This window comes from Thalassophryne amazonica, chromosome 19 (genome assembly GCF_902500255.1).
Source record: "Thalassophryne amazonica chromosome 19, fThaAma1.1, whole genome shotgun sequence".
In the NCBI taxonomy this organism is placed as follows: Eukaryota; Metazoa; Chordata; class Actinopteri; order Batrachoidiformes; family Batrachoididae; genus Thalassophryne; species Thalassophryne amazonica.
In genome coordinates, this window is record NC_047121.1 from 35,276,070 (window position 1) to 35,303,333 (window position 27,264).

The 27,264-nt window shown below is 40.5% G+C and overlaps 2 protein-coding genes across 10 annotated transcripts in view; both read right to left on the reverse strand.

Moving 5' to 3' along the window:
* LOC117532108 (SAM and SH3 domain-containing protein 1-like) overlaps positions 1–7,575 on the reverse strand; it is a 172,617-nt gene extending 165,042 nt beyond the window's left edge. For 2 of the 3 annotated variants that reach the window (XM_034195362.1, XM_034195361.1), the window contains exon 1: positions 6,383–6,898. In XM_034195362.1, the coding sequence (XP_034051253.1) occupies positions 6,383–6,847 (465 nt within the window). In that variant the 5' untranslated portion in view covers positions 6,848–6,898. Of the gene's footprint in view, positions 1–6,382; positions 6,899–7,488 lie in introns of those variants that run through there. The other variant, XM_034195364.1, reaches the window with a different exon arrangement.
* Positions 7,576–20,585: 13,010 nt separating this feature from the next.
* Positions 20,586–27,264, reverse strand: part of stxbp5b (syntaxin binding protein 5b (tomosyn)) — a 62,428-nt gene continuing 55,749 nt past the window's right edge. For all 7 annotated transcript variants that reach the window (XM_034159814.1, XM_034159813.1, XM_034159812.1 and 4 more), the window contains 3 exons: positions 24,303–24,414; positions 24,003–24,223; positions 20,586–23,901 (listed from right to left, as the gene is read on the reverse strand). In XM_034159814.1, coding sequence (XP_034015705.1) covers positions 23,860–23,901; positions 24,003–24,223; positions 24,303–24,414 — 375 coding nt within the window. In that variant the 3' untranslated portion in view covers positions 20,586–23,859. The remainder of the gene's footprint in view (positions 23,902–24,002; positions 24,224–24,302; positions 24,415–27,264) is intronic.

A 27,264-nucleotide genomic window follows, 5' to 3' on the forward strand; every position in this document is an offset into this window, starting at 1 on the left:
GTGGGAAGTCCTTAAAGCGACTGTATCACCTCAAAATCTCTCATCAGCTGTTAAAGTTTTTACCGAAAACCAGCTTAATTTTTCAAACCGTGTCCACTTCGATGTGTCTCACAGGTTTAGAAAAAATTTTGATCAAACAAAGCGCCAGCCTCTCAGCAACTTCTCAGACAAAGGAATTCCAACGAGGGGCTGGACGACTCCTCCCACAAGGAGTGCTCACAGGTGAATGACGTCACCGACAGGCGTGGAAAAACTCATGCATGCGCACGAGGGTTCAAGCATGTCTGACGTAAAAACATATGAATGAAATCCATATAGTTTTTGAAAAAAATAAAAAGTACCTATACTTTATGGACAGACCTCGTACATGTAGCTTCTCTACAAATATTTGGTTTTGGTGCCGTTCGTCCTTGACCCAAATGTCACCTCTCCCCAATTTGTGCATGATTAAAATTGCACACATGCACAAACATCTGTTTGTTTCTTCTGCATCCTGCTGCACTCAGATGATTTTAATGTAACAGAGACAGTGGTGGAAAACATTAAAAACACTACACATTTCACTCATGGTGCCAACACTTAACTCACTCACGGTGAGTAATTAAACTAACTGAACTACAAAAACACAATAAATTAATAACACTAACAACACTGTTAAACTAACATGAACCACAACAACAACATTTAAAAGCCTCAAACCCCAAAACTCCCATGGTGCATTGCAGCATAACATCCATTGTTTATTGGTTCGCTAAAATTGCACCCACGCATACATATACCCAGACGCCACTTCGCAAGCCAGAGTGTTTTGTCTTTTCTGCATTCTGCCCCAAGCAGGCGGTTTTATTTTTACACCCCCACAAACAGAGACAGTGGCGAAAGACATCAAATGCACTACACTTGTCCATGAAATACAAACAGTATGGCACTCTATGGTAAATCTGCATGGAGTAGATAGTTCTCAAAAACTGAGTGACTGTGCAAAAAGGAGAAGAGTGAGGAAAGCCACCAAGCCACCCAGACAACCCAGAAAAAGTTATAGGCTTATGTGGCTGTGATTGGAGAAATTGTGCATAGTGCAAATTTTTCCACCACTACTCTTAGCTTCATAGTGGAGTAGAGCGGAGAAGAATATTCTTTCACTAAAACAGATCAAATCTAGGCTTGCATCTCAGATGCCCCTTCTGGCAATTTGTAGCTAAACTTTCAGGTCTTCTTCTTAAGAAAATCCTCCTCTATACAGCTTCATGATGAAGTGGTATAACTGGTGATACAAAATGCAAAGCTTGCACTGTGCACAATTTCTCCAATCACACCCACATAAGAAGTGCTGTGGATACTTTCCAGCTGCACAGTATGTAATCATTAGTATTAAATCTTATTGAGACGTATGCAGTGTTTTGTTTTGTTTTTTTTAATACACCTGGGGTTACAACGAGACGAGATGGGCTTATGTTGATGACAAAATATAATTTGATTTGAAAGCCAAATTAAAGCTATATTACATTTGGAGACAAAAAGCAGCCCAGATTGACTGTGTACGAGGGCTGTCAATAAAGTAACGGTCCTTTTTATTTTTTTCAAAAACTATATGGATTTCATTCATATGTTTTTACGTCAGACATGCTTGAACCCTCGTGCGCATGCGTGAGTTTTTCCACGCCTGTCGGTGACGTCATTCGCCTGTGACCACTCCTTGTGGGAGGAGTCGTCCAGCCCCTCGTCGGAATTCCTTTGTCTGAGAAGTTGCTGAGAGACTGGCGCGTTGTTTGATCAAAATTTTTTCTAAACCTGTGAGACACATCGAAGTGGACACGGTTCGAAAAATTAAGCTGGTTTTCAGTGAAAATTTTAACGGCTGATGAGAGATTTTGAGGTGAGACTGTCGCTTTAAGGACTTTTCACGGTGCGAGACGTCGCGCAGCGCTCTCAGGCGGCGTCATCAGCCTGTTCAAGCTGAAAACCTCCACATTTCAGGCTCTATTGATCCAGGACGTCGTGAGAGAAGAGAGAAGTTTCAGAGGAAGTCGGTTTCAGCATTTTATCCGGATATTCCACTGTTAAAGGAGATTTTTTTAATGAAAGACGTGCGGACGGGTCCGCGCGTCGGGACGCAGCCGCCGCGACACTCCGCCACAGGAAAAACACCTCTGTTGAAAGCCTTAAGGACAAGTTGGAACATGTCCTGCCTGTTAAACAATTTCTCATATACTCACTCCACTGAAAGCCATCAAAAGCCGCCTGGATTTTACAAATGGTTATCAACACGGAGGTGTTTTTCCTGTGCCGCCGCACCGCGTTGGCTGCGTCCCGACGCGCGGATCCGTCCGCACGTCTTTCATTAAAAAAATCTCTTTTAACAGTGGACTATCCGGATAAAATGCTGAAACCGACTTCTTCTGAAACTTCTCTGTTCTCTCACGACGTCCTGGTTCAATAGAGCCTGAAATGTGGAGGTTTTCAGCTTGAACAGGCTGATGACGCCGCCTGAGAGCGCTGCGCGACGTCTCGCACCGTGAAAAGTCCTTAAAGCGACAGAATCGCCTCAAAATCTCTCATCAGCCATTAAAATTTTCACTGAAAACCAGCTTAATTTTTCGAACCGTGTCCACTTCGATGTGTCTCACAGGTTTAGAAAAAATTTTGATCAAACAACGCGCCAGTCTCTCAGCAACTTCTCAGACAAAGGAATTCCGACGAGGGGCTGGATGACTCCTCCCACAAGGAGTGCTCACAGGCGAATGACGTCACCGACAGGCGTGGAAAAACTCACGCATGCGCACGAGGGTTCAAGCATGTCTGACGTAAAAACATATGAATGAAATCCATATAGTTTTTGAAAAAAATAAAAAGGACCGTTACTTTATTGACAGCCCTCGTATACTGGAAAGTCATGAAGTGAACACAGGTGGAGCGACCTTCCGTCAGGCAATAGTTAGAATCTTAGGTTACGTTACTGCTATGGCTAAAAATAGGTCTGAATCTGTGTGCATTTTTCAGACCCTGTATGGCTAATTTTATTTTTATCAGCTACATCAGGACTCACACAAGTAAAAGAGTTGGAAGTAATGATTCATTATCTGGTATATAATTTTTTAAAAGACAGTGTTGATTGGAGTACAATATGCCCTTTAAATTTAGATATTTATTTGGCAATGTTGAGCAATATAAGAAAAAAAATGAGTGAAGGCCCGAATATTGCTGGCAGAGCAAAACCTGAAGGCCTGAAGCTACTGTATGTCACTCTAATGAAAATAAGCTGTGCTGCCCTACAAACCTTCATTCTGCATCCATTTAATGGGGGCAAAATCCGATGAACCTGAAACACCCAACTGCTCCAAAAAGCTGTTACCACAGAGCACATCAGGCTGATGTGAATGTCCTTATTTTAAATTAAGTCTTTAACGACAACCTGCTCCACACCAAGTTGGTGCTTAACAGTTACATCATAAATGACCACATGGTGCACTGAGCACAATTAGGTACATAGAATTTAATGAGCCGCAAAATTGTGGTATCTTTGGAGCAGAATAGTAATTACGTAGTAGTTAAGTAGTAGTAAGTATATATATATATATATATATATATATTGGGGGTGCGGGGAAAAAAATCGATTCACGTCCGAATCGCGATTCTTATTTATTAAGATACTGAATCGATCCAAAATGTTCAAGAATCGATTTTTAAAAAGCTTTTTTTTAACATTTTCTTGCTTACTCGCTACGTGTACTGTTTGTCAGGCAATGGCCTCTGTACTGCAGCGTCCCTGCTAGGGCAGGGTCCGTGTGCTTCAAACATTCGTGAGCTGCAACTCAGCATGGCGGGCAAAGAGCTAATTCAGCCAGCACCGTCTTTGCTGAAGGCAAATGTTTGGGCGCATTTTGGATTTTATTATTTGCTGCATAAGAAGGAGCTTGACATGACTTATGCAGTGTGCAAAATCTGCAAAATGAAAGTCAAGTACTTCGGAAACACTTCAAATCCTCAAGACCACATACTACAGCATCGCCCGGAGCTAAAAGAAGTGGAGCAACAGGAGACTTCTGACCAGCGCACACTCCATCACTTCACTAAACTGCCAGCCAACTCTGAACGAGCAAAGCGGATAAGTAAATTTATATCTTTAGAATCACTTGATTAACCTTGTAAAGCTGCATTTTCTTAAACATAAACATTTTTAAAGTAATATAACTATTTCTCAGAGCTCTATCAATCGATAATCGATTCTGAATCAAATCATCACCCCAAGAATCGGAATCGAATTGAATCATGAGTTGTTGTAAGATTCACATCCCTAATATATATATATAAAATAGTAGTCATAGTATTTAATAGTATTCATGTTCAAATTTTAATCACACAATGTAAAGCCAGCGATAGACATAAATGATATGAAAGGACATAGTTTTCTTTCACTCTCGCAACAGTCTAAAATTAATGTGCAATTTAAAATCACACATCTATCTCATATGATTAGTAATTCAAAGAACACTCGTAAATCTAAAAATTCAAGAAAATTAAAGTGAAATTTAACAAAATACCTAACTGGGATCCAGAATACGTACAGTGTCACCAGTAGCTCGATTAGAATGAGATTCTAAATAATGAATAATCATCTTAAAGCTGTAGCAAAAATATACCTCTGACAGAGAAACCAAGTAAGCTGTTGTGTGGGCCGCTGAAGAAGGAGGTACTGCTGGCCCACCACCACCAGAGGGCACCCTGCCTGGAGTGCGGGCTCCAGGCACCAGAGGGCGCTGCCACCTCACAGGAGCAGCCAGGGTGACAGCTGTCACCCATCACCTGCGACAGCTGTCATCAATCACCGGATCTGCAGGGATATATCAGCAGGACGGCATCTCCACCTCATTGCCGAGATATCGCACTACCAAAGAGGTAACGAACTCAGCCAATCATTCTGTTGATTAAAACCTTAATACCTTGTTGCTTGTGTATAGGATAGCTGAAGACTGTGTTGGACGTTATTGGATAAGTACTCACATTCCTACACTGCAGTATTGTATCTGACAAGAGGTGGAGGTGGTGTTTCCACCCTACGTGTTGCTGGGTGCAGCCGCACCCACATCTGACTGTTTCTGTTCCTCGCCAGCAGTACCGGATCCGACGAGCGGAGGCAGTGGCCACCTGGGAGTTCGGGACTTGGCGGCTCCAGTATTCCCGGGGTTCGGTGGCGGTGGAAATCGGGTGGTTCCGGTTCGACTTGGACAGACGTCTCCTACCTTCGAGCCTGCCCACACGACACCATTGGAATTCGGCTTGTTCCCGAAATTGTAATCAGTTGTGTTTGTTGTGCAAGTTTCACAGCAGTAAAGCTTTATTATTTGACTTTCTCCATTGTCCGTTCATTTGCGCCCCCTGTTGTGGGTCCGTGTTCCTACACTTTCACAACATAAGCAGCCAGAAAAGTACCCAGAGCATATAGTACCTGTGCTAATTGTGAACAATCCTCCTAAAATCTTTTAAATTACTACTACAAAAATGTATATTTCACTGTAATGTTGCACAAAAGATCAGTGATTATCTATCACCAAATGTAGATGATTTCGAGGGTTCATCAAGATCATTGTATTAGAAATATAACTCTCAAAAACTACCTCATCTTACTATACTCACAAGTTGGTTTATTTTTAATTCATACATAATCCACACACCCCCCAAAAAATGTCTTCTTTTTTTGCTTGTGATGAAAGATATTCACTCAAGCTTTGCAGACACTGGCCAAAAAGTCTGAGAATCTGGTTAAAATGTTGAATATGCAAAAGAAAGTTTAACAAAATCCAAAGTGCATATGCAGGTTCTGATAAACATTAAAAAGTAATGGATTCTTCTTGACTGATAGTCCAAACAAGCTTTGCTGAAAGTCACTGAAAACACTTTGATAATCCAGCTAGTGGACAAAGACAAAAAAAAAAAAAATACAGAAAATACTGATCCAACCTGGATCAATACCAAAATGAAAAGGCAGGGGTCTCTGTGTTGTTTAAGAAATCACTACACATTTCAGCAAGTTCTGTGGAGCTCAGATGAACTTTTTTGGGGGGGTGGGGAGGGGTGCTCAATCGCCTAAGAAAGGAACAAAAATGATCCAGAATCAATGTCTTGATCCTGATTAACATCAAAATATAATGAATACATTGAAAACTTTGTGTAATCCTGCTACCAGACTGACAAACCAAGAAACCATGAGAGAAATTCTGGTGATCACATCACCTCCTTGACGGAAACAGTAGCAGTCAGCACCATCAAATAAATTTGACACACTCTACTCACTTAAATAACAAAGTAAGCGTAATAAATTGCATGAGACAGCAAGCACACAGTATCAACACATCCCAACAGAAAGCAAAAAAGCATCACCTACCTTTAGGGTGTAAGGTGCTTCTCCAAGGTTTACGCCATCTTTTGTAAGTTTATCCCTTATCAGTACCTTGAGCTTGAGTTTGGGATAGGTCACAAAGTCGGTACAATCAAAGAATCTTGAGTTATGGTTTCCAGGACTTCCTGTGGTCCTTATAGGTGTCCTGGGCTTCCTGAATTCATGTTCTCTGTGCAGCTGTGAAGTGTGGGTGCAAGAAGGATCCAGAGGCTCCAAGGTAAAATAGTAGCTGGATGCTCTCCTTTCGTCCTGATGTTTTAGCCGCTGCACAGCTGTCAGCAGCCTCTGTCTGTGGTATTCAATGCACACGCCGATGGCATCCAGGTCCGGTTCACCAATCTGTTTACACACCTCCAAATCATCATAACCATTGTCCATGAATGACTGGGCATAATGAGCCAAATGGAGCTTTGAGAGCCAGTCCAGGACAAGGTTTGGCCCCTGGCTCATTTTAAAGTAGATAAACAGGCGTCTAAAGGTCCGGAACCATCGAGACTCCTGTCCAGCTATATCAGTATCATCTGTACAGGTATAAGGGCGATGTACGGAGCTTGTGCAATGCGTCTAATCAGCAGAAGTGCCGGAAGAATAGCACAGACAGACATTTACCGGCAGCCTAAATTACAAAACTAACTGTGCGTCATCATCATCCAAATATCTGCAATATATATATTTAGAGACGACAGGCTTCCGTGTAAGAGATGTCTTCAAATGTCAGAAGTTCCTCTTTAAGTTCTGAGGAGAGAATTCCACAGGGTTGATGCATAAAAAAGTTCCAAATAATTGTCTCATGCTAGCTGCAGCGTGACGCAAGCGCGACACTTTTGATAAATAAAAGTAACTTTTATGTTAATGCTCGTCTCTTTAGCCCTACAGCTCAAAAACTCAACATGTAAACAAGACGAAAAAAAGTGAATTAAACGCATTTCGACATTTTCCAGCGGAGGCGAGTGAAAAATTTCGGCTGCTTTGTTTTCATTCATCGCTCAGGTCGCACAAACATTCGAGAAGCCGCAAAACTGAAAGGTGGACGGTGTAACTTTAACACAAGAGCCGCAAATGTGCGAATAAAAGCGGAAAAATCTTTCTACCTGTTCAGAGCGCACTTGTTGTTTCGGACTCTGCGGTTATTTGGCGGCAGGATCGCCGTCCGTCCGCTCCATCCACCGACTGAGTGAAGATGCTTCAGCGCATCACTTTTTGTCCCGCGGCACGAGAGATTTCTGCGAGCGCTGGCGCCACCTGCAGACCCCTCTTGGAACTTTATATATATATATATATATATATATATATATATATATATATATATATATATATAATTAATTAAGTAGTGAAATGTGAAATAATATGTTTTTGACCACGTAATAATTAAATACTGAAATAATTATTTATGTATTTAACTCCAATTTTAATTAATAAATGGAACATTTAAGTAATTAATGATACATTTAAGTAATTATTTAAAGATGTATTTTTTTAAGTTTGGCACTTTTACTCCTCCAATTTAAATTAATTAATGACACATTTAATTGATTAATTACACATTTAAGTAATTATTCTCCAATTAAAATTAATTAATGACATTTAATTAATTAATGACACATTAAAGTAATTATTTAATGATGTATTTATTTAATTGACACATTGAATTAATTAATGACACATTTAAGTAATTATTTAATGACGTATTTATTTATTTAATTTTGGCACTCTTATTCCTCCATATGTTTGTTTGTTTGTTTGTTTTGGTTGCCATAACACCTGACGTAAAATCGCTCCGACGTCATTTTTAACTCAGCAACGTTAACACTAAGTTCACACAACTAGTTAGCAGTTGGATGCGCTTGAAACAACACTAATAACTGGACAGTTTGACCTGTTAACAGCAAAGTAAGACTTTCTACAGTATTAATGACTTTTAGTACTTGATCATAGTCACTGGCAACCTCCAGTCATACCTTTAAAAATAAATAAAAATTACAAAATCAGGTTCACTTGAACGGGGATGTTTGACTCATCATAAATTATTTGGAGTAAAAATAAATCAATAAGGCTTCTGATACTTAAATCACTTTGTAAACATTTGTTTACAGTTAAACTGGACAATTCTTTCCTGAGTAATTGTTTCAAAATAATTTTTTTTATATAGCCATATTTATTTTATTTTGTTATTGTTGTTGTAGGAGTTTTTTGTTTGTTTTGTTTTGTTTGGTTGCCATGGGTGACACCTGACGTCAAGTCGCTCCAACATCATTTCACTCAGTGGTGGATAATACTTAGTTCACACAACTAGTTAGCAGTTGGATGTGCTTGGAACAACAATAATAACTGGACATCTTCACTTGTCTACAGCAAAGTAAAAAAAAATTAAATATTCGCACCATCCAACTTTTCTGTTGATTTGCTTTTACAGTTCAAGAAAAAAATATAGTTGTGATTGGCGAACTCAGATAAAACCTTTCAAAATAATAAATAAATAGTAATAAATCAAGCAGCAGACGCCTTCAATAATTATTTCGGATTATTGTGAACATTCAAAGTCTCTTTCTCTGAGTTTTGGGTAACTTGACGCTGTCTGTGGGTCTGTTAGACAGACAGGGGACATTTATTCAGATACTGTAACTGTTGGCTGGTTAAAATGCATTGAATTGAGCAGTATTTTAGACATTAGATTTTCAAAATAACAGAATGGAAAGGATTTGTCAAATAATTTATCTGTTTTAGATTTAAAGTCACATAAGAGACATTTAAAAATATTCTGTCATGTTAAAATAATTTGGAGAAATTAAAGTGATATTCCACCAAGTAACTGCAGATTTACTCAAGTTTGACTTTATCCATCAGTGGACCATAAAGGCCACATTTTATATGTGATGTGACACAGATGATAATTTTCACTTTCTACATCTCCAACTTTCACTTTGTCAGTTTCCAATTTCAATTTTTTTTCCCCCTTCATTTATATAGCGGCAAAAAACAACAAAGTTCCCTCAAGGCGCTTCATACAACCCCTAGAGCAAGCATACTGAATAAAAGCTTCAGCTTGTTTGTTTGTTTATCTCTGAATTTGTTTTTCCACAGATGGAAGATCTTGAACTTTTTCAGAAGACTCTCCAAGCCATCCTCCAGATGAACAAGGGGCAATTGTCACTGACCCGACTTAAGTCAGAGTACAAGCTGCTGACTGGAGAACATATCGCCTTCAGACGGATGGGACACAGATCACTGATGTCACTGCTCCTCAGCATGCCCTCCATCATCCACATGGAGCAGAATCAATTTGGAGAGGTTCGTAATTTGTTTGGATCAAATCCTTGACCATATTTCAGAAAGAACTTTTTTAAACAGGCAAATTTTTGCCAAACACACACACACACATATATATATATATATATATATACACACACAGTGAGGAAAATAAATATTTGAACACCCTGTGATTTTGCAAGTTCTCCCACTTAGAAATCATGGAGGGGTCTGAAATTTTCTTCTGAGGTGCATGTCCACTGTGAGAGACATAATTTAAAAAAAAAATTCGGAAATCACAATGTATGATTTATTAATAATTTATTTGTATGTTACTGCTGCAAATAAATATTTGAACACCTACCAACCAGCAAGAATTCTGGCTCACACAGACCTGTTCATTTTTCTTTAAGAAGCCCTCTTATTCTGCACTCTTTACCTGTATTAATTGCACCTGTGTGAACTTGTTACCTGTATAAAAGACACCTGTTCCCACTGGTTGGACTCCTTACCATCCATTATTATTATATATATATATATATATATATATATACATACAGTGAGGAAAATAAGTATTTGAACACCCTGTGATTTTGCAAGTTCTCCCACTTAGAAATCATGGAGGGGTCTGAAATTTTCTTCTTAGGTGCATGTCCACTGTGAGACATAATCTAAAAAAAAACTAGAAGCACTCAGAGAGTGTGTAACCTCCACCAAGGCCATGGGGTCACTGACGCCATAACATCTACACGCTGTGGAATCATTGAACCTAAAAAGGTCTAACAATGATGTTTGCTCAGTAGTAAAAAAAAAGTTCCATCTGCTGTGACTGGATAGCATGTATCCTTAGCGTTTGGCATCACAGTTTATTGCAACTTGCACCTTTCCCAGAAGCTACTGTCATCTGAGCACTGATATTGATATTGCATGTGCTTATAGACAAAAACAAATAAGAGACAAAATTCAATTTATTATTCAACTAAACTGCAAATATATGAATTTTTTAACATTTATGAAACACTTCTCTAAACAAGGCCATAGGGTCACTGACCCTAAAGAGATTCCCTCCTTGGCACAGTGATCTATTTCTTTTTGTCTCTTTCTCTAAAATTGTATATAGTAATCATTAGATTATTAATATATTAGGCAATTAATAGAATATTACTCCCTTAACCTACAACTTGTAGGTTAAGGGAGTACTGGACTGTCTTATGAAGTAATACAAAATAATGTCATAATAAAAATGACGTATTTTATAACCCTGTATTTGAAAAAAGAAGGTAATTCCTGTTATTTCTTAAAAAATATTAGACTGAATAAATCAATGCAATCAATAACGAAAAAGGTTAATTCATATTATATACTCCCTAGATTCATACCATAATAGCCCTATTCCTTTTCTGTATACGTACTTTGTAATTCTCTGTAATATTATATAGTTTGTATAGTCATCTTCTATCTGTCCCTCGGTTCCTGGGACTACAAAGACACACAATTTATTAGGTAATCCTAAAAAGCAAATAGACAAAACAGGAAAAAAAATGTTGTAAAGGTTACTAAAATTGAGTTACATTTTAGTTAAATAATTTGCTTGTAAAGTGGCTCCATAAGCTCACCTTCACTAACATCGTTGTTGCTTGTGTTCTTTTATGGTTTTGTCTTTTTAAATTTTGAATTCGATTTACTCTGTTTTTATTATGCTGTGTGAAGCACCTTGAGGCGATCTCATTGTGAATTGGCGCTATATAAATGAATACATTTGATTTGATTTGACAAGATGAGGGACCAGAACCTGGACCAGCACCTCCTGCTTTGTCTGAAACTAAAGGCCATGGGGTTCATAATGTTAATATTACATTCTGATAATACATTTTTTATTGTAAAATGTTTAACCTATTTGTGTGTGTGCATGTGTTTTTGTAGGCATGTGAGTGTGCAGCTGGACTGTGGTCATATTATATCCCACAGAAGACAAGCAGGCTAATGCATGATTTTTCTGTCATTGTAATAAAACTGACTTTTCCAAATCTGCACATATATAATGAAAGGGACAGCACTAAATGCACGCAGTTATTTTTAGCATTTAGGTAATTAATTTGCCATAAATGGACCATTTATTACATTCATTCTAATTATTTTCTTTTACAACATGAATTGTATGGACATTAATAAAATGCAACACAAAAATGTATTTAATGCCAGTTTTTTGTGGGCCCCCTCCCATGCTCTGGGCCCTGGGTACATAGTACCCTTTACCCCCCCCAGTCCGACGCCCCTGGGGACAGGTCTGTCACTGTTGTAAGCGAGTGGCAGTGCAGAGTACCCGACCTTCTTGGAGTCCCTGGGAGGGGTACTAGATAGTGCTCCGACTGGGGACTCCATTGTTCTCCTGGGGGATTTCAACACCCATGTGGGGAGCGACAGTGAGACCTGGAGGGGGTGATCGGGAAGCACGACCTCCCCGATCTGAACCCGAGTGGTGTTCAGTTGTTGAACTTCTGTGCTAGTCACAGTTTGTCCATCACGAACACCATGTTTGAGCACAAGGGTGTCTATAAGTGCACGTGGCACCAGGACACCCTGAGCTGGAGGTCGATCGACTTTGTAGTCGTATCATCTGACCTTCGCCTACATGTCTCGGACACTCGTGTGAAGAGAGGGGCTGAGCTGTCGACCGATCACCACCTGGTGGTGAGTTGGATCCGCTGGCAGGGGAGGAAGCCGGTCAGACCTCGCAGGCCCAAATGTATCGTGAGGGTCTGCTGGGAATGACTGGTGGAACCCTGTGTCAGCGAGGTCTTCAACTCCCACCTCCGGAGGAGCTTCTCCCAGATCCCGGGGGAGGTTGGAGACATGGAATCCAAGTGGACCATGCTTTCCACCTCCATTGTCGATGCGGCCGCTCGTAGCTGTCGTCACAAGGTCTCTGGTGCCTGTTGCGGTGGCAATTCCCAAACCTGGTGGTGGACGCCGGAAGTAAGGGATGCTGTCAAGCTGAAGAAGGAGTCCTACTTGTCTTTGTTGGTAAGTGGGACCCCGGAGGCAGCTGACAGATACCAGCTGGCCAAGTGTGCTGCAGCCTGTGCGGTTGCAGAGGCAAAAACTCGGGTCTGGGAGGAGTTCGGGGAGGCCATGTAGGAGGACTATCGGTCAGCCTCGAAGAAATCCTGGCAAACCGTCCGACGCCTCGGGAGGCGGAAGTAGCTCTCCACCTGTCACTGTCTATGCTGCGGGTGGGGAGCTGTTGACCCTGACTGGGGATTTTGTCAGGCAGTGGAAGGAATACTTTGAGGATCTCCTCAATCCCATTGTCACGTCTTCTGAAGAGGAAGCAGAGACTGGGGACTCAGAGGCGGATTCATCCATCACCCAGGCCGAAGTCACCAAGGTGGTTAGAAAGCTCCTCGGTGGCAAGGCTCCTGGGGTGTATGAAATCCATCCTGAGTACCTTAAGTCTCTGGATGTTGTCGGACTGTCTTGATTGACACGCCTCTGCAACATCACGTGGCTGTCGGGGACAATGCCTCTGGATTGGCAGACCGGGGTGGTGGTCCCTCTGTTTAAGAAGGGGGACCGGAAGGTGTGTTCCAACTACAGGGGGATCACATTCCTCAGCCTCCCCGGTAAGGTCTATTCCAGAGTACTGGAGAGGAGAATTCGACCGATAGTCGAACCTCGGATTCAGGAGGAGCAGTGTGGTTTTTGTCCTGGTTGCGGCACACTGTACCAGCTCTACATACTCCATCGGGTGCTCGAGGGTTCATGGAAGCTCGCCCAACCACTCCACATGTGCTTTGTGGATCTGGAGAAGGCGTTCGACTGTGTCCCTCGGGGCACCCTGTGGGGGATGCTCCAGGAGTACGGGCTCTGGGGTCCTTTGCTAAGGGCTATCTGGTCCCTGTACGACCGCAGCAGGAGCTTGGTTCGCATTGCCGGTAGTAAGTCAAACCTGTTTCCAGTGCACGTTGGCCTCCGCCAGGGCTGCCCTTTGCCACCGGTTCTGTTCATTATCTTTATGGACAGAATTTCTAGGCGCAGCCAGGGTGTAGAGGGGGTCCAGTTTGGGAACCACAGAATCTCATCTCTGCTGTTTGCGGACGATGTGGTTCTGTTGGCTTCGTCACATCAGGACCTTCAGCGTGCACTGGGGTGGTTTACAGTCGAGTGTGAAGCGTCCGGGATGAAAATCAGCACCTCCAAATCCGAGGCCATGGTTCTCGACCGGAAAAAGGTGTCTTGTCCTCTTCAGGTCGGTGGAGTGTCCTTGCCTCAAGCGGAGGAGTTTAAGTATCTCGGGGTCTTGGAGCATGAGATCGACAGACGGATCAGTGCAGCGTCTACAGCGATGCGGTCGCTGTATCGGACCGTCGTGGTGAAGAGAGAGCTGAGTAGGGGGGGCAAAGCTCTCGATTTACCGATTGATCTACATTCCGACCCTCACCTATGGTCATGAGATTTGGCTCATGACCGAAAGAACAAGATCGCAAATACAAGCGGCTGAGATGAGTTTCCTCCGCAGGGTGGCTGGGCGCTCCTTTAGAGATAGGGTAAGGAACTCGGTCACTCGAGAGGAGCTCAGAGTCGAGCCGCTGCTTCTCCACATCGAAAGGAGCCAGCTGAGGTGGTTCGGGCATCTTTTCCGGATGCCCCCTGGATGCCTCGCTGGAGAGGTGTTCCAGGCACATCCCAGCAGGAGGAGGCCCCGGGGATGACCCAGGACACGCTGGAGGAACTACGTCTCTCGGCTATCTTGGGAATGCCTCGGGCTTCCCCTGGAAGAGCTGGGGGAGGTATGTGTGGATCGGGAGGTCTGGGCGGCTTTGCTTGAGCTGCTGCCCCCACGACCTGACTCTGGATAAAGCGGAAGAAAATGGATGGATGGATGGTTTGATGGATGGATGGATGGACAACGTTTAGAATTCACAACTGAAGAATTTGTGTATATATATATATATATATATATATATATATATATATATATAAACAACTTTTAGAATTCACAACTGAAGAATTCGTATCAACCCCCAAGGATCAATTTCACTGGTCTACAGCAAAAATGCTTCTGAAATAAAGATAGTCAAACTAATTTTGGGCCACGGAGAATGAAAATGTTTGAAATTGTTGATGGCTGTAGTTTTAAGAAATACTGCTACTGTGCTACTAAGGATTAATATGTAACCCTTTTGCTGATTTTTAAAGTGTTACAAAAACAGAACAGGTGAAATATTATACAAACAGTCAAACATAAAAAAGACCTATGTTTATGAGTTTCCGTGAAAACTCTACTGTTAATAAAATATAATTATGTAGACGCAAAATGTGAAACCTTGTATATCTTGGAAACAGTAGCCAATTAGCCAATGCTATTGTCATATTTGAATTCACCATGCCAAAACCCATAATAAATAGCACATTTTATATCTGAAGCAGACAACTTATAAATATTTGTATACCAGTGTTTACTATTAAATGTGAAAATGTTTCTTGCCTTTTGTTTTACCAACATTAATTCTGAGACTCAAATCTAAAACAGAAACTCCAATGTAAATATGTTCTTAATTTTAGCAGCATATTACATTCATTTTATTTGAGGAATAAAATCATTTCTGACACTTCTCTTGTCAAACGTAAGCAACTTCAGGTTGATTACATCAAATCTGATCCAAAAACTACATGGTCTTGAAGTGAAACTTATATCAAACCCTGTAAATTCATTTTTAAAGTTGCTTCTTGAAAGAACTGAACCAAACCTCTGAATGCTGAAGTCTTTATTAGATGATTGAAGTTGGGATGATTCGCCATAAACAGAAGAAATCAGACTACAGTCACATTAAGCAAGTGATCTTGTGAGATCCTAAAGGAAAACCAAAGAAAGGACAAAACAGACTGACTGAAGAACCTTCATGTGTCCAGTGGTGGACATATTTCCATATTGTATACTTAGTGCCTGTTGAATATTTTTCACATCAGAATTAAATTTCCAGTTTGTTTACTAACCATCAGATGCTGAACGTTCCAGCCTCACACAGAGGAAAGTGATGAAATTGGGACTGTAGCTTCTGTTTCACAACATATCTGGGTGATTCTTAGACTACGGGCACTTATGTCCTTTGATCATATTGTATGAAAAACAGAAAAAAAGGGGAAATTTCACACTTTTATAGTTATCTTTACAATGAAAGTGTGTTAAGAAATTTGTTCTAGTAGTCTATGATGACGTTTTCACCTTTTTTCAGCATCATTATATGCAAATATTGCCGTTTTGTGCTTGTCCCACACCCAGACTTTTGATCTTCAATGATAAAAATGAATGGTAAAGAAACGTTTTTTCTAATGTTTTAAAATATCTCTGAATAAAATATCAGTAAAATAATCAAAACATAATTGGGGTATTCTGTTGTGATTTGTTTTAAACAAAATGTAGTTGTCCCACACTATTGCCGTAATTTCCACCACAACACTGTAATGTCCCTAAACAGTTTGTATGAAAAATTGTTTGGGTAGTTTCTATGGAGATAAACAGTGACATCAGAGCACATGTATATAGCGCCAAATCGCAACAAACAGTTGCCCAGAAGGCACTTTATATTGTAAGGCAATGGTGTGGTGGAAATTACATTTACAAGGCCAATAGTGCCCGTAGTTAAAGAATCACCCATCTATAGGATAAGGTGCTTAAAAAAACAGCTGGCAGCATAAAATTATGAAGAATAACTGAAATATTTTGACAAATGAACTTGATATGCTGAACGCAGCAGCTGGTGTCTCACGGTAAGATTACAGCCAACATGTAAAAATAAATGTGATTTTTAACTTACCCTGATAAAACAATATGTGCTATTATGACACCATCCAATATCCATATAATTACACCAAATACTGATATTTTACTGCTGGCCGTGGTCGTGGATTATACATATCAGTGTTTGTTTTTGACTCTTTTGCAGATGATGTGCTTTTTGTCCATCGAGCCCCAGACAGCCAAGGTGAGAAGCCCTCAGCAGGTCTCTAAGAAAATGAACCAACCACACCGGATCCACAGCGATGCAAGGGTCAGACCAGCTGCACCACGAGTATTCAACGGTAAATTTTGGTTTTGGAATATAATCTTTTAAAGTGGAACTGTGGGATTTTTCAACCTGAGCATTATTTTTTATATGTTTTTAGATTCAACATTTCACTTGGGACAAAAGCGATTTTAATTGTTCCATTGTGGAGTTTGAACAATGCAACGGTACGGGGCAAGCTCAAAGTTAACCACTGAATGTCGGAACAGAATCAGCGAAAGTCTAATCAGACACGTCTGGTCGACTGAAGAGACTTTCTATGGATGTGTGCATGTTTTTCTCAGTAAACTTCAAAAAATGCTCTTCAAAATGAAGGTGGCCAAGCGGTTTGTGCACTTGTTTCCGGCGTGTATGGTTGTTGGTTCAAGGCCACCCCAGCTGGTTTTCCATGTCATGTGGCCTTAACACTTACTGAATCAACATGCGGCTCCATTGTGGATCTGCTGTAATGACCCGAGGACAAAGGGAGAAAGGTGAAGAACTTATAAAAGGATTGTGCATTAATTCACCCTGTTTTTGCTTTGCTGTCACTGCTGCGCACAAAGAAATTACAAGTCGATTGTCGCTGAGGGGCTTGTTCTTCTGAATGATTCTGGAAACTTCTTGGAAAGTTTCCTCCAGAACTATCTGCCAAACTAGAAAACTGCTGCATCCTAGTAAGAGCAGAATACTATTAGAATAAATTTGAATAAGGAAAGTTGGGTTTTTTCCTCACTAAATGGATGCTGCACTCACTGCAGTTTATTGTCTGGAATAGTCCCAGATTGCATTTCAGAGCTTCTAGAATTGAAACATTTTCGTGCAGGTGGTGTTGGGGGGTAATTTGGGTTTTGGGTCTTGGGCCACATGTACGAATCAGTTTTTAAATTAAGCTTTAATTCCTATAGTGGCATCTACCTTTTTTTTTTTTAAAGGTTACTTTATACTTTTATACTTTAAGTAGGTTTTGGAGCACATACTTTTTCACTTTTACTTGAGTAAAGAGGTCAAGTTGATACTTCAACTTTTACCAGAGTGTTTTTAAACTGCAGTATCTATACTTCTACTTAAGTAACAAATGTGTGTACTTTTTGACACCACTGGCTTTTACCTTCTTCATCAGTCAGTGCAGCTGTGATCAAGAAATGACTTTACAAAACACGTCGTTAAAAACAGACTTAATGAGTGTCTGTGAGAACTCTTCTAAGAAGTTACCTGATGGACTTTTAACTCTAATCTATTTGTATCTTTTCCAGACCAAACTGCCTAAATACATCCTGAAAGACATCTGTGACATCATCTGTCCACTGCCTGATGACCCCAAGAAGGTCATCCTGTATGGTAGGATCCCCCCCGAAGGCCGGTGATGACAGGAGGGACTCCTTAAAACCTATGTTTGAAGACATTTTTTACAGAATAATAATAATGTATAGTGTAGATTGGAGGGTGTTTCCTGGCCTGCCCCAGCTGCTAATAAAAAAGCCAAGAAAAACCCTGCTATGTCACTTTATTCTTTCTTCAGGATCATCACTTTTTTTACCCTTTGATGTTAAACTTACTCATTTTCTTAAAGAGTGGCACTACTGTAATATATTTGTTCATCTTCTCACAGCAGCATTAATGCAACACTAACTTATTTTCAAACTGATATTGAATTACTTTCTTTGATCACTGTTGTGAATATTTCTTACTTCAAATAAAAAGGTAATTTGGAATGTTTTTGGTCTCCAGTCACTTTAAATAGATTATTAAAATGATTCAGGTGGTAAAGTAGTGCAGAACTCGTGTAAAGGCCTCACAGTGACAGTGATAAGTCCAGGGCCACACCTACAACATCATGGTGATAAACCCTTGTTGGAGGGCCCCTACAGACTCCAGAATTCCCACTTTTCTCCTGTGTCTGACACCATTTTTTTGACAAGGAAATCAGGGCTGGGGACCTTGCGTGCCCTGATGGAACCTACCCAACGGGCTATGCTCTCAACGCCTGAGAGAAATGGAGCGTGGCATGCTTGGCTCCACTCTCTGTGGAAGATGTTGAGGATTTATTTCTATTTGCTTTTATGGTGGGAGTTTGGGCACTGATTGGTTTGTGCGCTGCGCTGACGTACAGGAATAATAGCAAGACGGCTGCTACCAGAAACTCATCCCCTTATCTGTCTGTCATGATTGAGTTGGGCAATACCGTGTAATAGACTGCGTTAACTCTTGAACTCAAACGCAAAATGGATACCACCTTGGAGCATATCGCTGCATTGCAAAGGAATGTGCTGCTGAGGACCGGAGAATATTCTTCATAAATTTGGACTCTAGAAAGTCAGAGGTGCATTAAATGGAATTCTGCATCTCTCCACCTAACAACATGGCAGCCTTATCGGTCCCTGAAGGTCAAATGCCCTGCTCTTCCCCCAAAAGGATCTACGGCCTTGGTGAAAGAATTCGGCTCCCCCTTCTTATCCATCTACCCCCCCAGCCTGCTGTTGCCTAGCAATGTCAGTCTTTAGGCACACACAGACAGAAACTGACATAAACTTAACTCATCTGCACATGACGCATGTCTCCCTCCCTCCGTCCCTATTACTCCCCCCCTTGTGTCTCTCCTCTCCCCTGACCCTAGCTTCCTCCCTGCCACCTCGAAGGCAGCACGGTTTTTACTGCTGCAGCCTTCAACTCACCAAGCTGGGTGGCGCAGGCCCCTCCTGCTGCAGCCTTCAGCCACTTTGCCTCAATTTGGATGACGGACTGCTTCAAGTTTAGTGCACGTAAACAATATCAAATGTATATGTGTTGTCTTTAATTCTGATGTGTGTCGTCGGGACGCAGCCGACGCGGTGCGGTGGCACAGGAAAAACACCTCCGTGTTGATAACCATTTGTAAAATCCAGGTGGCTTTTGATGGCTTTCAGTGGAGTGAGTGTATGAGAAATTGTTTAACAGCAGGACATGTTCCAACTTGTCCTTAAGGCTTCCAACAGAGGTGTTTTTCCTGTGGCGGAGCGTCGCGGCGGCTGCGAGCCGACGCGCGGACCCGTCCGCACGTCTTTCATTAAAAAAAATCTCCTTTAACAGTGGAATATCCGGATAAAATGCTGAAACCGACTTCTTCTGAAACTTCTCTGTTCTCTCACGACGTCCTGGATCAATAGAGCCTGAAATGTGGAGGTTTTCAGCTTGAACAGGCTGACGACGGCGGCTGAGAGCACAGCGTGACGTCTCGCACCGTGGGAAGTCCTTAAAGCGACAGTATCACCTCAAAAGCTCTCATCAGCCGTTAAAATTTTCACTGAAAACCAGCTTAATTTTTCGAACCGTGTCCACTTCGATGTGTCTCACAGGTTTAGAAAAAATTTTGATCAAACAACGCGCCAGTCTCTCAGCAACTTCTCAGACAAAGGAATTCCGACGAGGGGCTGGACGACTCCTCCCACAAGGAGTGCTCACAGGCGAATGACGTCACAGACAGGCGTGGAAAAACTCACGCATGCGCACGAGGGTTCAAGCATGTCTGACGTAAAAACATATGAATGAAATCCATATAGTTTTTGAAAAAAATAAAAAGGACCTATACTTTATTGACAGACCTCGTATATTCATATATCCCTCCCCTGAGAACTCGCTGTCAAAGTGAAGATGTGTTTTAACAATAATTGTATTTATTTGTGGGATCTGGAAATTGAGATTCATTGCAGTTTTGGAGTCCACATTATAAACAGATGTTAACAGTTTCTATTCCATTGCGGTGGTGTACAGAGGCAAAGTTTCCAAAAATATGTTGCTGCCCACCTATTTATAGACTTGAGTGCATATAACAATTACACCAACATGGATAATGAGAGAGGAACGAGCCAAGCCACTGGGGCAGAGGGATGGCAACAGAAACAAGAAAAAACATTATGATTGGTTTTACATTTATTTCCATTGCACAATAATATCTATATATACCATATCTACAGTCTAAATTGTTTGTGACAGCAGATTAAGTCAGACATCCATGTGAAATTTGTTTTAATAAAACTGTACAAAATTGCCTTACTATGAGAAAATACTGCAACTCCACAGATATTCATCCCATTAGACAGATGGAAGTATGACAACTGAGGAAAAACCTTAAGCTTTCCTGCACGCTGCTCTAAGCAAAGCCTTGATTTCAATGCATTTCTACAGTACTGGGAAAGCAAGAGGTTTCAATGAAAGAAAAATAACCGTGTGTACCAACAAAATGAATATAATCTGTCACACTTACACTAAATGGCTTGATCAAAGGAAAACGGGAACATTTTAATGTGTGATCAAGAACTAGTTTTGTTCAGCTTGGTTTTAAATACAAATGCCCGAACAGAATCTTCAAGAGGGATAATACATTGTAGTTTCAAGTTTGTAAACACTTAATATCATGCATCCTTCAATGTGCTGTAAGACAATGGAGGATATATGTTGCAAACTGAAGCACTTTAAGTTGAGGCCACACTGTAGAAAGACTGTAACAATGAAGTGATTAACCTCCTGCAGAAGCAATGCTTCAATCTGAGATGAGCATGTTCCATATATTGGCCAGATAATGTTCACCGTCATGTCTGGATGAAGGCGAATTATGCACAACCATTGTTTGCACATTTATGCAAGTTATTCCATCTCAAATTTACATTAAAGGTTTTTCTTTTTAATATATTACTGAAATTAAAAGTGTTTTTCTTTTTAATATATTACTGAAATTAAAAGTACATATTTTATTTTCAAATGTATAAATATATCATAGTATTTACCTGACAATGAAAACAAATCAGAGTGGCGCAATCAGCATAATTGGCAAATGACGTGATTAAGCATAGGTTCTGTCATATTTTGGTCCTTTCAAAAAACAAGAACATGAGTTAACGAGAGAAACATTCAAATCATATTAACAATATTACAAAATATAGTGCAAAATCCACATAACTGCTCTTTCAAATAAGTATATCTCAGTAGCACACAGTAACTTAGAATTACATTAGCTAAAAATGAAGGGTTTTATTCCAAAAAGCTTCCTGTCCATCATGAATAAGTTTGATTTTTTTTTTTTTTGGTCTTGATAACAGAAAACCTCACATATCCAAAGCAGACAGAATTGTCTAAAATAGGATGTTAAAACTCCTAAAATAATCTACATTAATTTTGAATAGTATTACTTCATGCAGGCAATCCTTTTGCTTGAGTTGACATTTTCTTTGATGCAAATTTCGTTTTGGAATGAAACTCTTCACATTCACTTTTGCTTGTCCTCTGAGCACATGTACAGCAGTTTGGGACAAGAACAAGGGTGTCCATAAGAAGACGCTAAAGCCAATGATGCCCCGCCCCAGTACACAGTCGGCTTCTTAAGAGTGCCGTCGGGGTCTCCCTACAGACTCTTAATGTTTGCAAAAATCAAGACAACTCTGTGAAATTAAGCAACTCTTTGGTGTCATAAAAGAACATGGCCACAAGCGCACATTTTGTCATGTTGCCTGAACCTGCATGGTCAGATTTGTGTCCAGCTGTCCTGTTATTTACAACATTTGGCAGCAGTCTGGACAAAGTCTTATCCCTCTTTCCAAAGTAAAAGACCAACAGATAACGTGCCTACAATAACAAATAGCAGCATATCCTTGCACCTCGTGAAACAGAAATCTAATTTCAATAATAGAAGTCTAGTTAATCACATCTGAGAAAAAAAAACCCAAAACACTGTCAAGCAGAAACAAAAACCTCAAAAGTCCTGTTGCAACACACATATTCTTCAATATATGTATGTTCACAAACACACATTCTTCAATATATGTATGTTCACAAACACGCACATATAGGTAGAGGTTAGCATATAAGCATCATGAGGCAACTGCAGAATATTGTGTAAGTGAATGTTGAGAGAGAGAGAGAGAGAGAGACTTACTTCATGGTTATTGGTCACTTCCTACTGACAGACAAATACAAAGACAGCATTTCCACTTCCATTGTCCTGTAAGAACCATCCATTTATGACATGTCACTAAAATACCTGCAGCTTAAAAAAAGTGTATAGGTATCACAAAAAAGAAATGTACAATTATGCAATCTATTTGTAAAGGACATTCTCTTCTATCATACCTTCAGCAGATCATCCTTCATAGATGTGACTGAGCTACAGCCACACAAAAGCTAAAATACTATGAAGAGCAACATCTTTCCAGTGTATCAACTCTTCAGTTTTGATAGGTCAGTGTAAACTGTTTTTTTTTTTTTTTTTAACTGAGGGTCAACATTTTAACCCGACAGAAAAAACAATAATGCCCAACATCAAAACTTCTTTAAATTGCTATACTGCTCTGATATATGGGTAACTTTACTAAAGAAGCAGAAAAAAGAGAATATATCCCATCTGTTCATCTCACCTGAAACAATGAGATTTAAAATGTTGGAAAAAGTTATGGTTTGTGACAAACTAGTCGGGTGTACTACCAGCCCTTATTCAGAGAGAGGCAACAGATTCATCAGCTTTCTCTTCACATACCTATTAAGTGCTTAAAAGGCCCTTTCTGGACAAAAACAGAATGGCAAAAGGACAAAGGTCAAACTCAGAAAATAATAATCCAGCGTGGAACGGAAACAAGTTATTCATTGATTCAATGATTTCTATGGAAGCGCACATCTCCACTGACGTGATTAGAATGAGAGGACAGTCGTCAGACCTTTCTCCTTGTGCAAGTCCACTGTGTTTGGCAGACACCATAAAGGGCAGAGAAAGGAAAAAACAACCAGGCCACCGCAAGTAGATTATCTGCAGAGTTGTCTTGTTTCAGAACAAAACAGTGGCGTGTTTGAATATATAAAGGCGATATCTATGAGCATGACTGATGGATATGAAAAGTCCCATCTTCTGTTTTTAGGACTGACGTTCAAAGAACATCTCCTTCAGATGAAATGGAAAGAGAGATACTAAGACCATCTCTTGTTCCATTTCTTTCTGTTCTCATTAGGTTGGGACGGCTAGTGTGGACTCCGCAGCAGACCTCCGGTGACCGAGGTAATGCAGAGTGCATGATATTGTGCCGAGAATAAAAGCGTGAGTCAGTTGAGCAGAATCCCTGTGGATAGAAATGGAGAAGAGACAGAGACCTACAAGTCCTCAGAGAATCTGATGTACGTGATTAGAGTCCAAAGCTCCCTACGTTGTCATCAGAGCTGGTACCACTTCTTATCTTTGTACTTCAGCATCATCTGAGGGTAAAAAAGAGGAGGGGGAGAAAAGCAGAATAAGAGATGAAGTGTTAACTGTAGAAATAGGATTTTTGATACTTATGCAGATGTGAAGCACATACATCATGAGCATGTTTGGAGAATGACTCGGCGCTGGCCATCATGCCTGCTGTTCTCTCCTCCAGCTCGCCCAGTTTCTGCCCTCTCTCATCTAGAGCTACCCGAGCACGGGCCAGGTCTCCCACAACCCCCGACGCAGCACCCTTCATGCCCTCCATGCTGCCTGGGCCGGGTATGTGCTGTGCCAAACTACGAGAGGCTTTACCAGCAGCTGTTTCCCCAACTATCAGACAAATTCAAGTGATGAGTTAAAAAGCCTGAAATTTCTCAAGTTGTGATTAAAGATTAGAGGATGCACTCACAGAGGTCCTCTCTATCCAGGGACTGAGCTCCTCCACCAAAAAGGCCTTTGAAGAATCCTCTGTTTGGAGCCTCTGGTGTCTCCACTGGAGTAAACAGCTCGCTGAGCATCTCCTGGAGAAGACAAACATCAGCACATACAAAATATACACTTTATAAATTTATTAAAGTGAATATGAATGTGTGCTTTGGATTCTTCCATGGCCCATTGATTTTATTATCTATGTACAAAAGTTTAAGTCACCTTTCTCACAAAGTACCATGATCACATTTGTTGCAAAGTTCATGTGCAATGATAAATTACTGCCCAAGTTGCTCTCACACAAGTGGATGAATATGAAGCTGAACACATAACATCTTTCATACACACAGGGCTGGACATAGCCATTTGCCCGCTGGCCTGGTGCCGATTTGGCCCACTTACGAGCCACTACAATTTATCAAATGATGGCCCGCTCGGGCCACTACAAAAATATGCGAAATTCAATTTATTTTACCATAATTTGTGGTGGCTAAGTCAAATTTCTTCACATCTCCGTGTCACCAAACTTCACAGAGTCTGCCATGTTTGTTTTGGTCTTCTTCTTCCTTGTTTGTTTTGGTCTCGCACCACATCTCGCATCTCGGGTTGGGTATCGTTAAGAAATTATTCGATCTACCGATATCAATAGTCTTTTTGCTTAACGATTCCCTTATCGGTCCTTCAGTGCGGCCATTGTTTTTGAGGGTCTTTGTCGGGAAAATGATCATCTCTCTACGTTGATTGCAGACCCTGCAGCGGGACTGTAATCAACTGTTTCTGCAGAGCGACACCACTTTGAAGCGTGAACTAATGAACCAATGGTTTGGTCCGCTGGGTCGTTGAACTTTATCTTAATTTTTCCCAACTAAAACCCTAAAGCGCATATGCCTGTGAGTAATATACGTATACCCTTTTATGTTAAACCGACCTGTTATGGTCTTCTGAAACAGTTGATAGATGTATTTTATAACTTAAAAATGGGACCGATGCTAACGCGTTAGCATGTCTATGGCGTTTTCAATGTTAAAGTTAGCATTAGCTGTTGGCATTTCAGCACGTTTGTGTGGATTTTGTTTTTTGTATAATAATTAATAGCTCAGCGCTTGTTGTCATAAAAGAGTCAAATGTATTCAAAATTGTAATATTTTTTATTTATTTTTATTTATATATTAATAATAATAATAATAATAATAGCAACAACAACAGCAATAATAGTAATGATAACTCTTCAGAAGCAGCAAGTCCGCTTCTTAACTCCTCTCAAAGCCATTAAAATATGTCAATTGTGACTGAGTCACTTTTGTGCAGATTAAAGTTGCTAAGTGGGATCTCGTCTTGTGGTAGTCAAGAAACGAGAATCGCCCTCCGTTCCGTTTGCACAGCTCCAAATGCTGCGTGGCTCTCTGCTGAGACAGAGTCTGGTCAGAATTAATAACTTCAAAAGGAACTGCAGCTTTAAATAAAATGACACCTCTTTCCAAATGCTGTAATACAGAAAATAAATGACAATCAACTTAAATGTTTTTTTTCTTCCCAAAATGAGACGTCCTGCATTCTTTATGAATTAAACTGATGCTGAAGTGCAGCACAGCCAGCTGCAAGAGCTCAGCTCAGAGGTATGGAAAGACATTCATGCCAATGTCTGAAATGCTTTTGACAAAACTACAGATTTTGTTTATTTCTATTTATGTTCAGAGATCAAGGAGCCACCATGTAGAGTTTATTTAGGTCCAGAGTTTAAGGATCCAGTGACCAATTTCATATTTATTTACTTTGAGACTCAATAAAATGTTGTTGACATAGAAAACCTGTAAAGCCTACTTTTAGTACACAGAAAATTCACAAGCGGTATCAATAAGGGAATCGATAAGGAATCGGATCGATAATGGTATCGATATTGATAAAATCTTAGCAATACCCATCCCTAACCATGCTCCATTCCCCCCCACAGAATCTGAGGGTTGCTTAAAAAAATGCCCTCTAAATTTTATGGGAGTAACTTTATTTTTTTACACTTGAGAATGCCCTCTGATAAATTCTCTTTTTTCTTAAACTTCATGGTCCATAGACTATTTTATGTTTTTCTGGATTGGTTTATATTATATAGGCAGTTTTATTTGCAGGATTTCAAGGTGGAATAACATGAACTCTTGCACTCAAAACCATGGGCCAGTGCTCCTACAGTGTGGGCCACTGACGTCTAAATTCTACTAGACCTGTGGGCCAGTGGGGCAAACTGGTTTATGTCAAGCCCATCTGTCTCAATCTGAAAGGAGTGATCACTACATCCCCCTAAAAATGCTCTTCTGACATTAACCAGAGCCTTGTACGGTCTGATAACGAGGTCAAGTCAGTTCATAATAGATTAATTAAACATATTTTAAACCAAGTGCTGCAGATCCTAACCAATAAAATCCACCAACAAAACAATGGATGAAGCTATTGACAGCTACTAAAAGTGCTAAGGCCATTAGTATACAACATTAAATATGACTTAAGTTTCACTCAGCAAAAATATTGCAGCAGGGACATCTTAGATGATAGTTAGGACATTTCACCACACAACAAATCATATTATTTCAGGTGTTGGCAATAAAATGTTGAAAACGACAGACAAAGCCCTGGGGCAGCAGGCAGGAGCTGCATCAAGAAGACACCGAGTTACCAATATTATGACAGGCTGGGCTCAGTAGCTGTTCAAAATGTGTTAAACTAAGAAGTCAGAACCCCCAATGTTCAGTTGTCATGGAGGAGGAAACTATCTATACAGATCAAATCTGGTTTTTGAATCAGGGTGTAAACATGTTTATTTCTGCTCTAAAGTTAGACATTTTAACATGGACTCCTCTGGGAATTTGTTTTGTTCTGGAGCCAGCCTCAAGGGGCCACTCAAAGAACCGCATCTTTTCTTCTTCCAGGTGAACTTCATCAAAAACCATCGA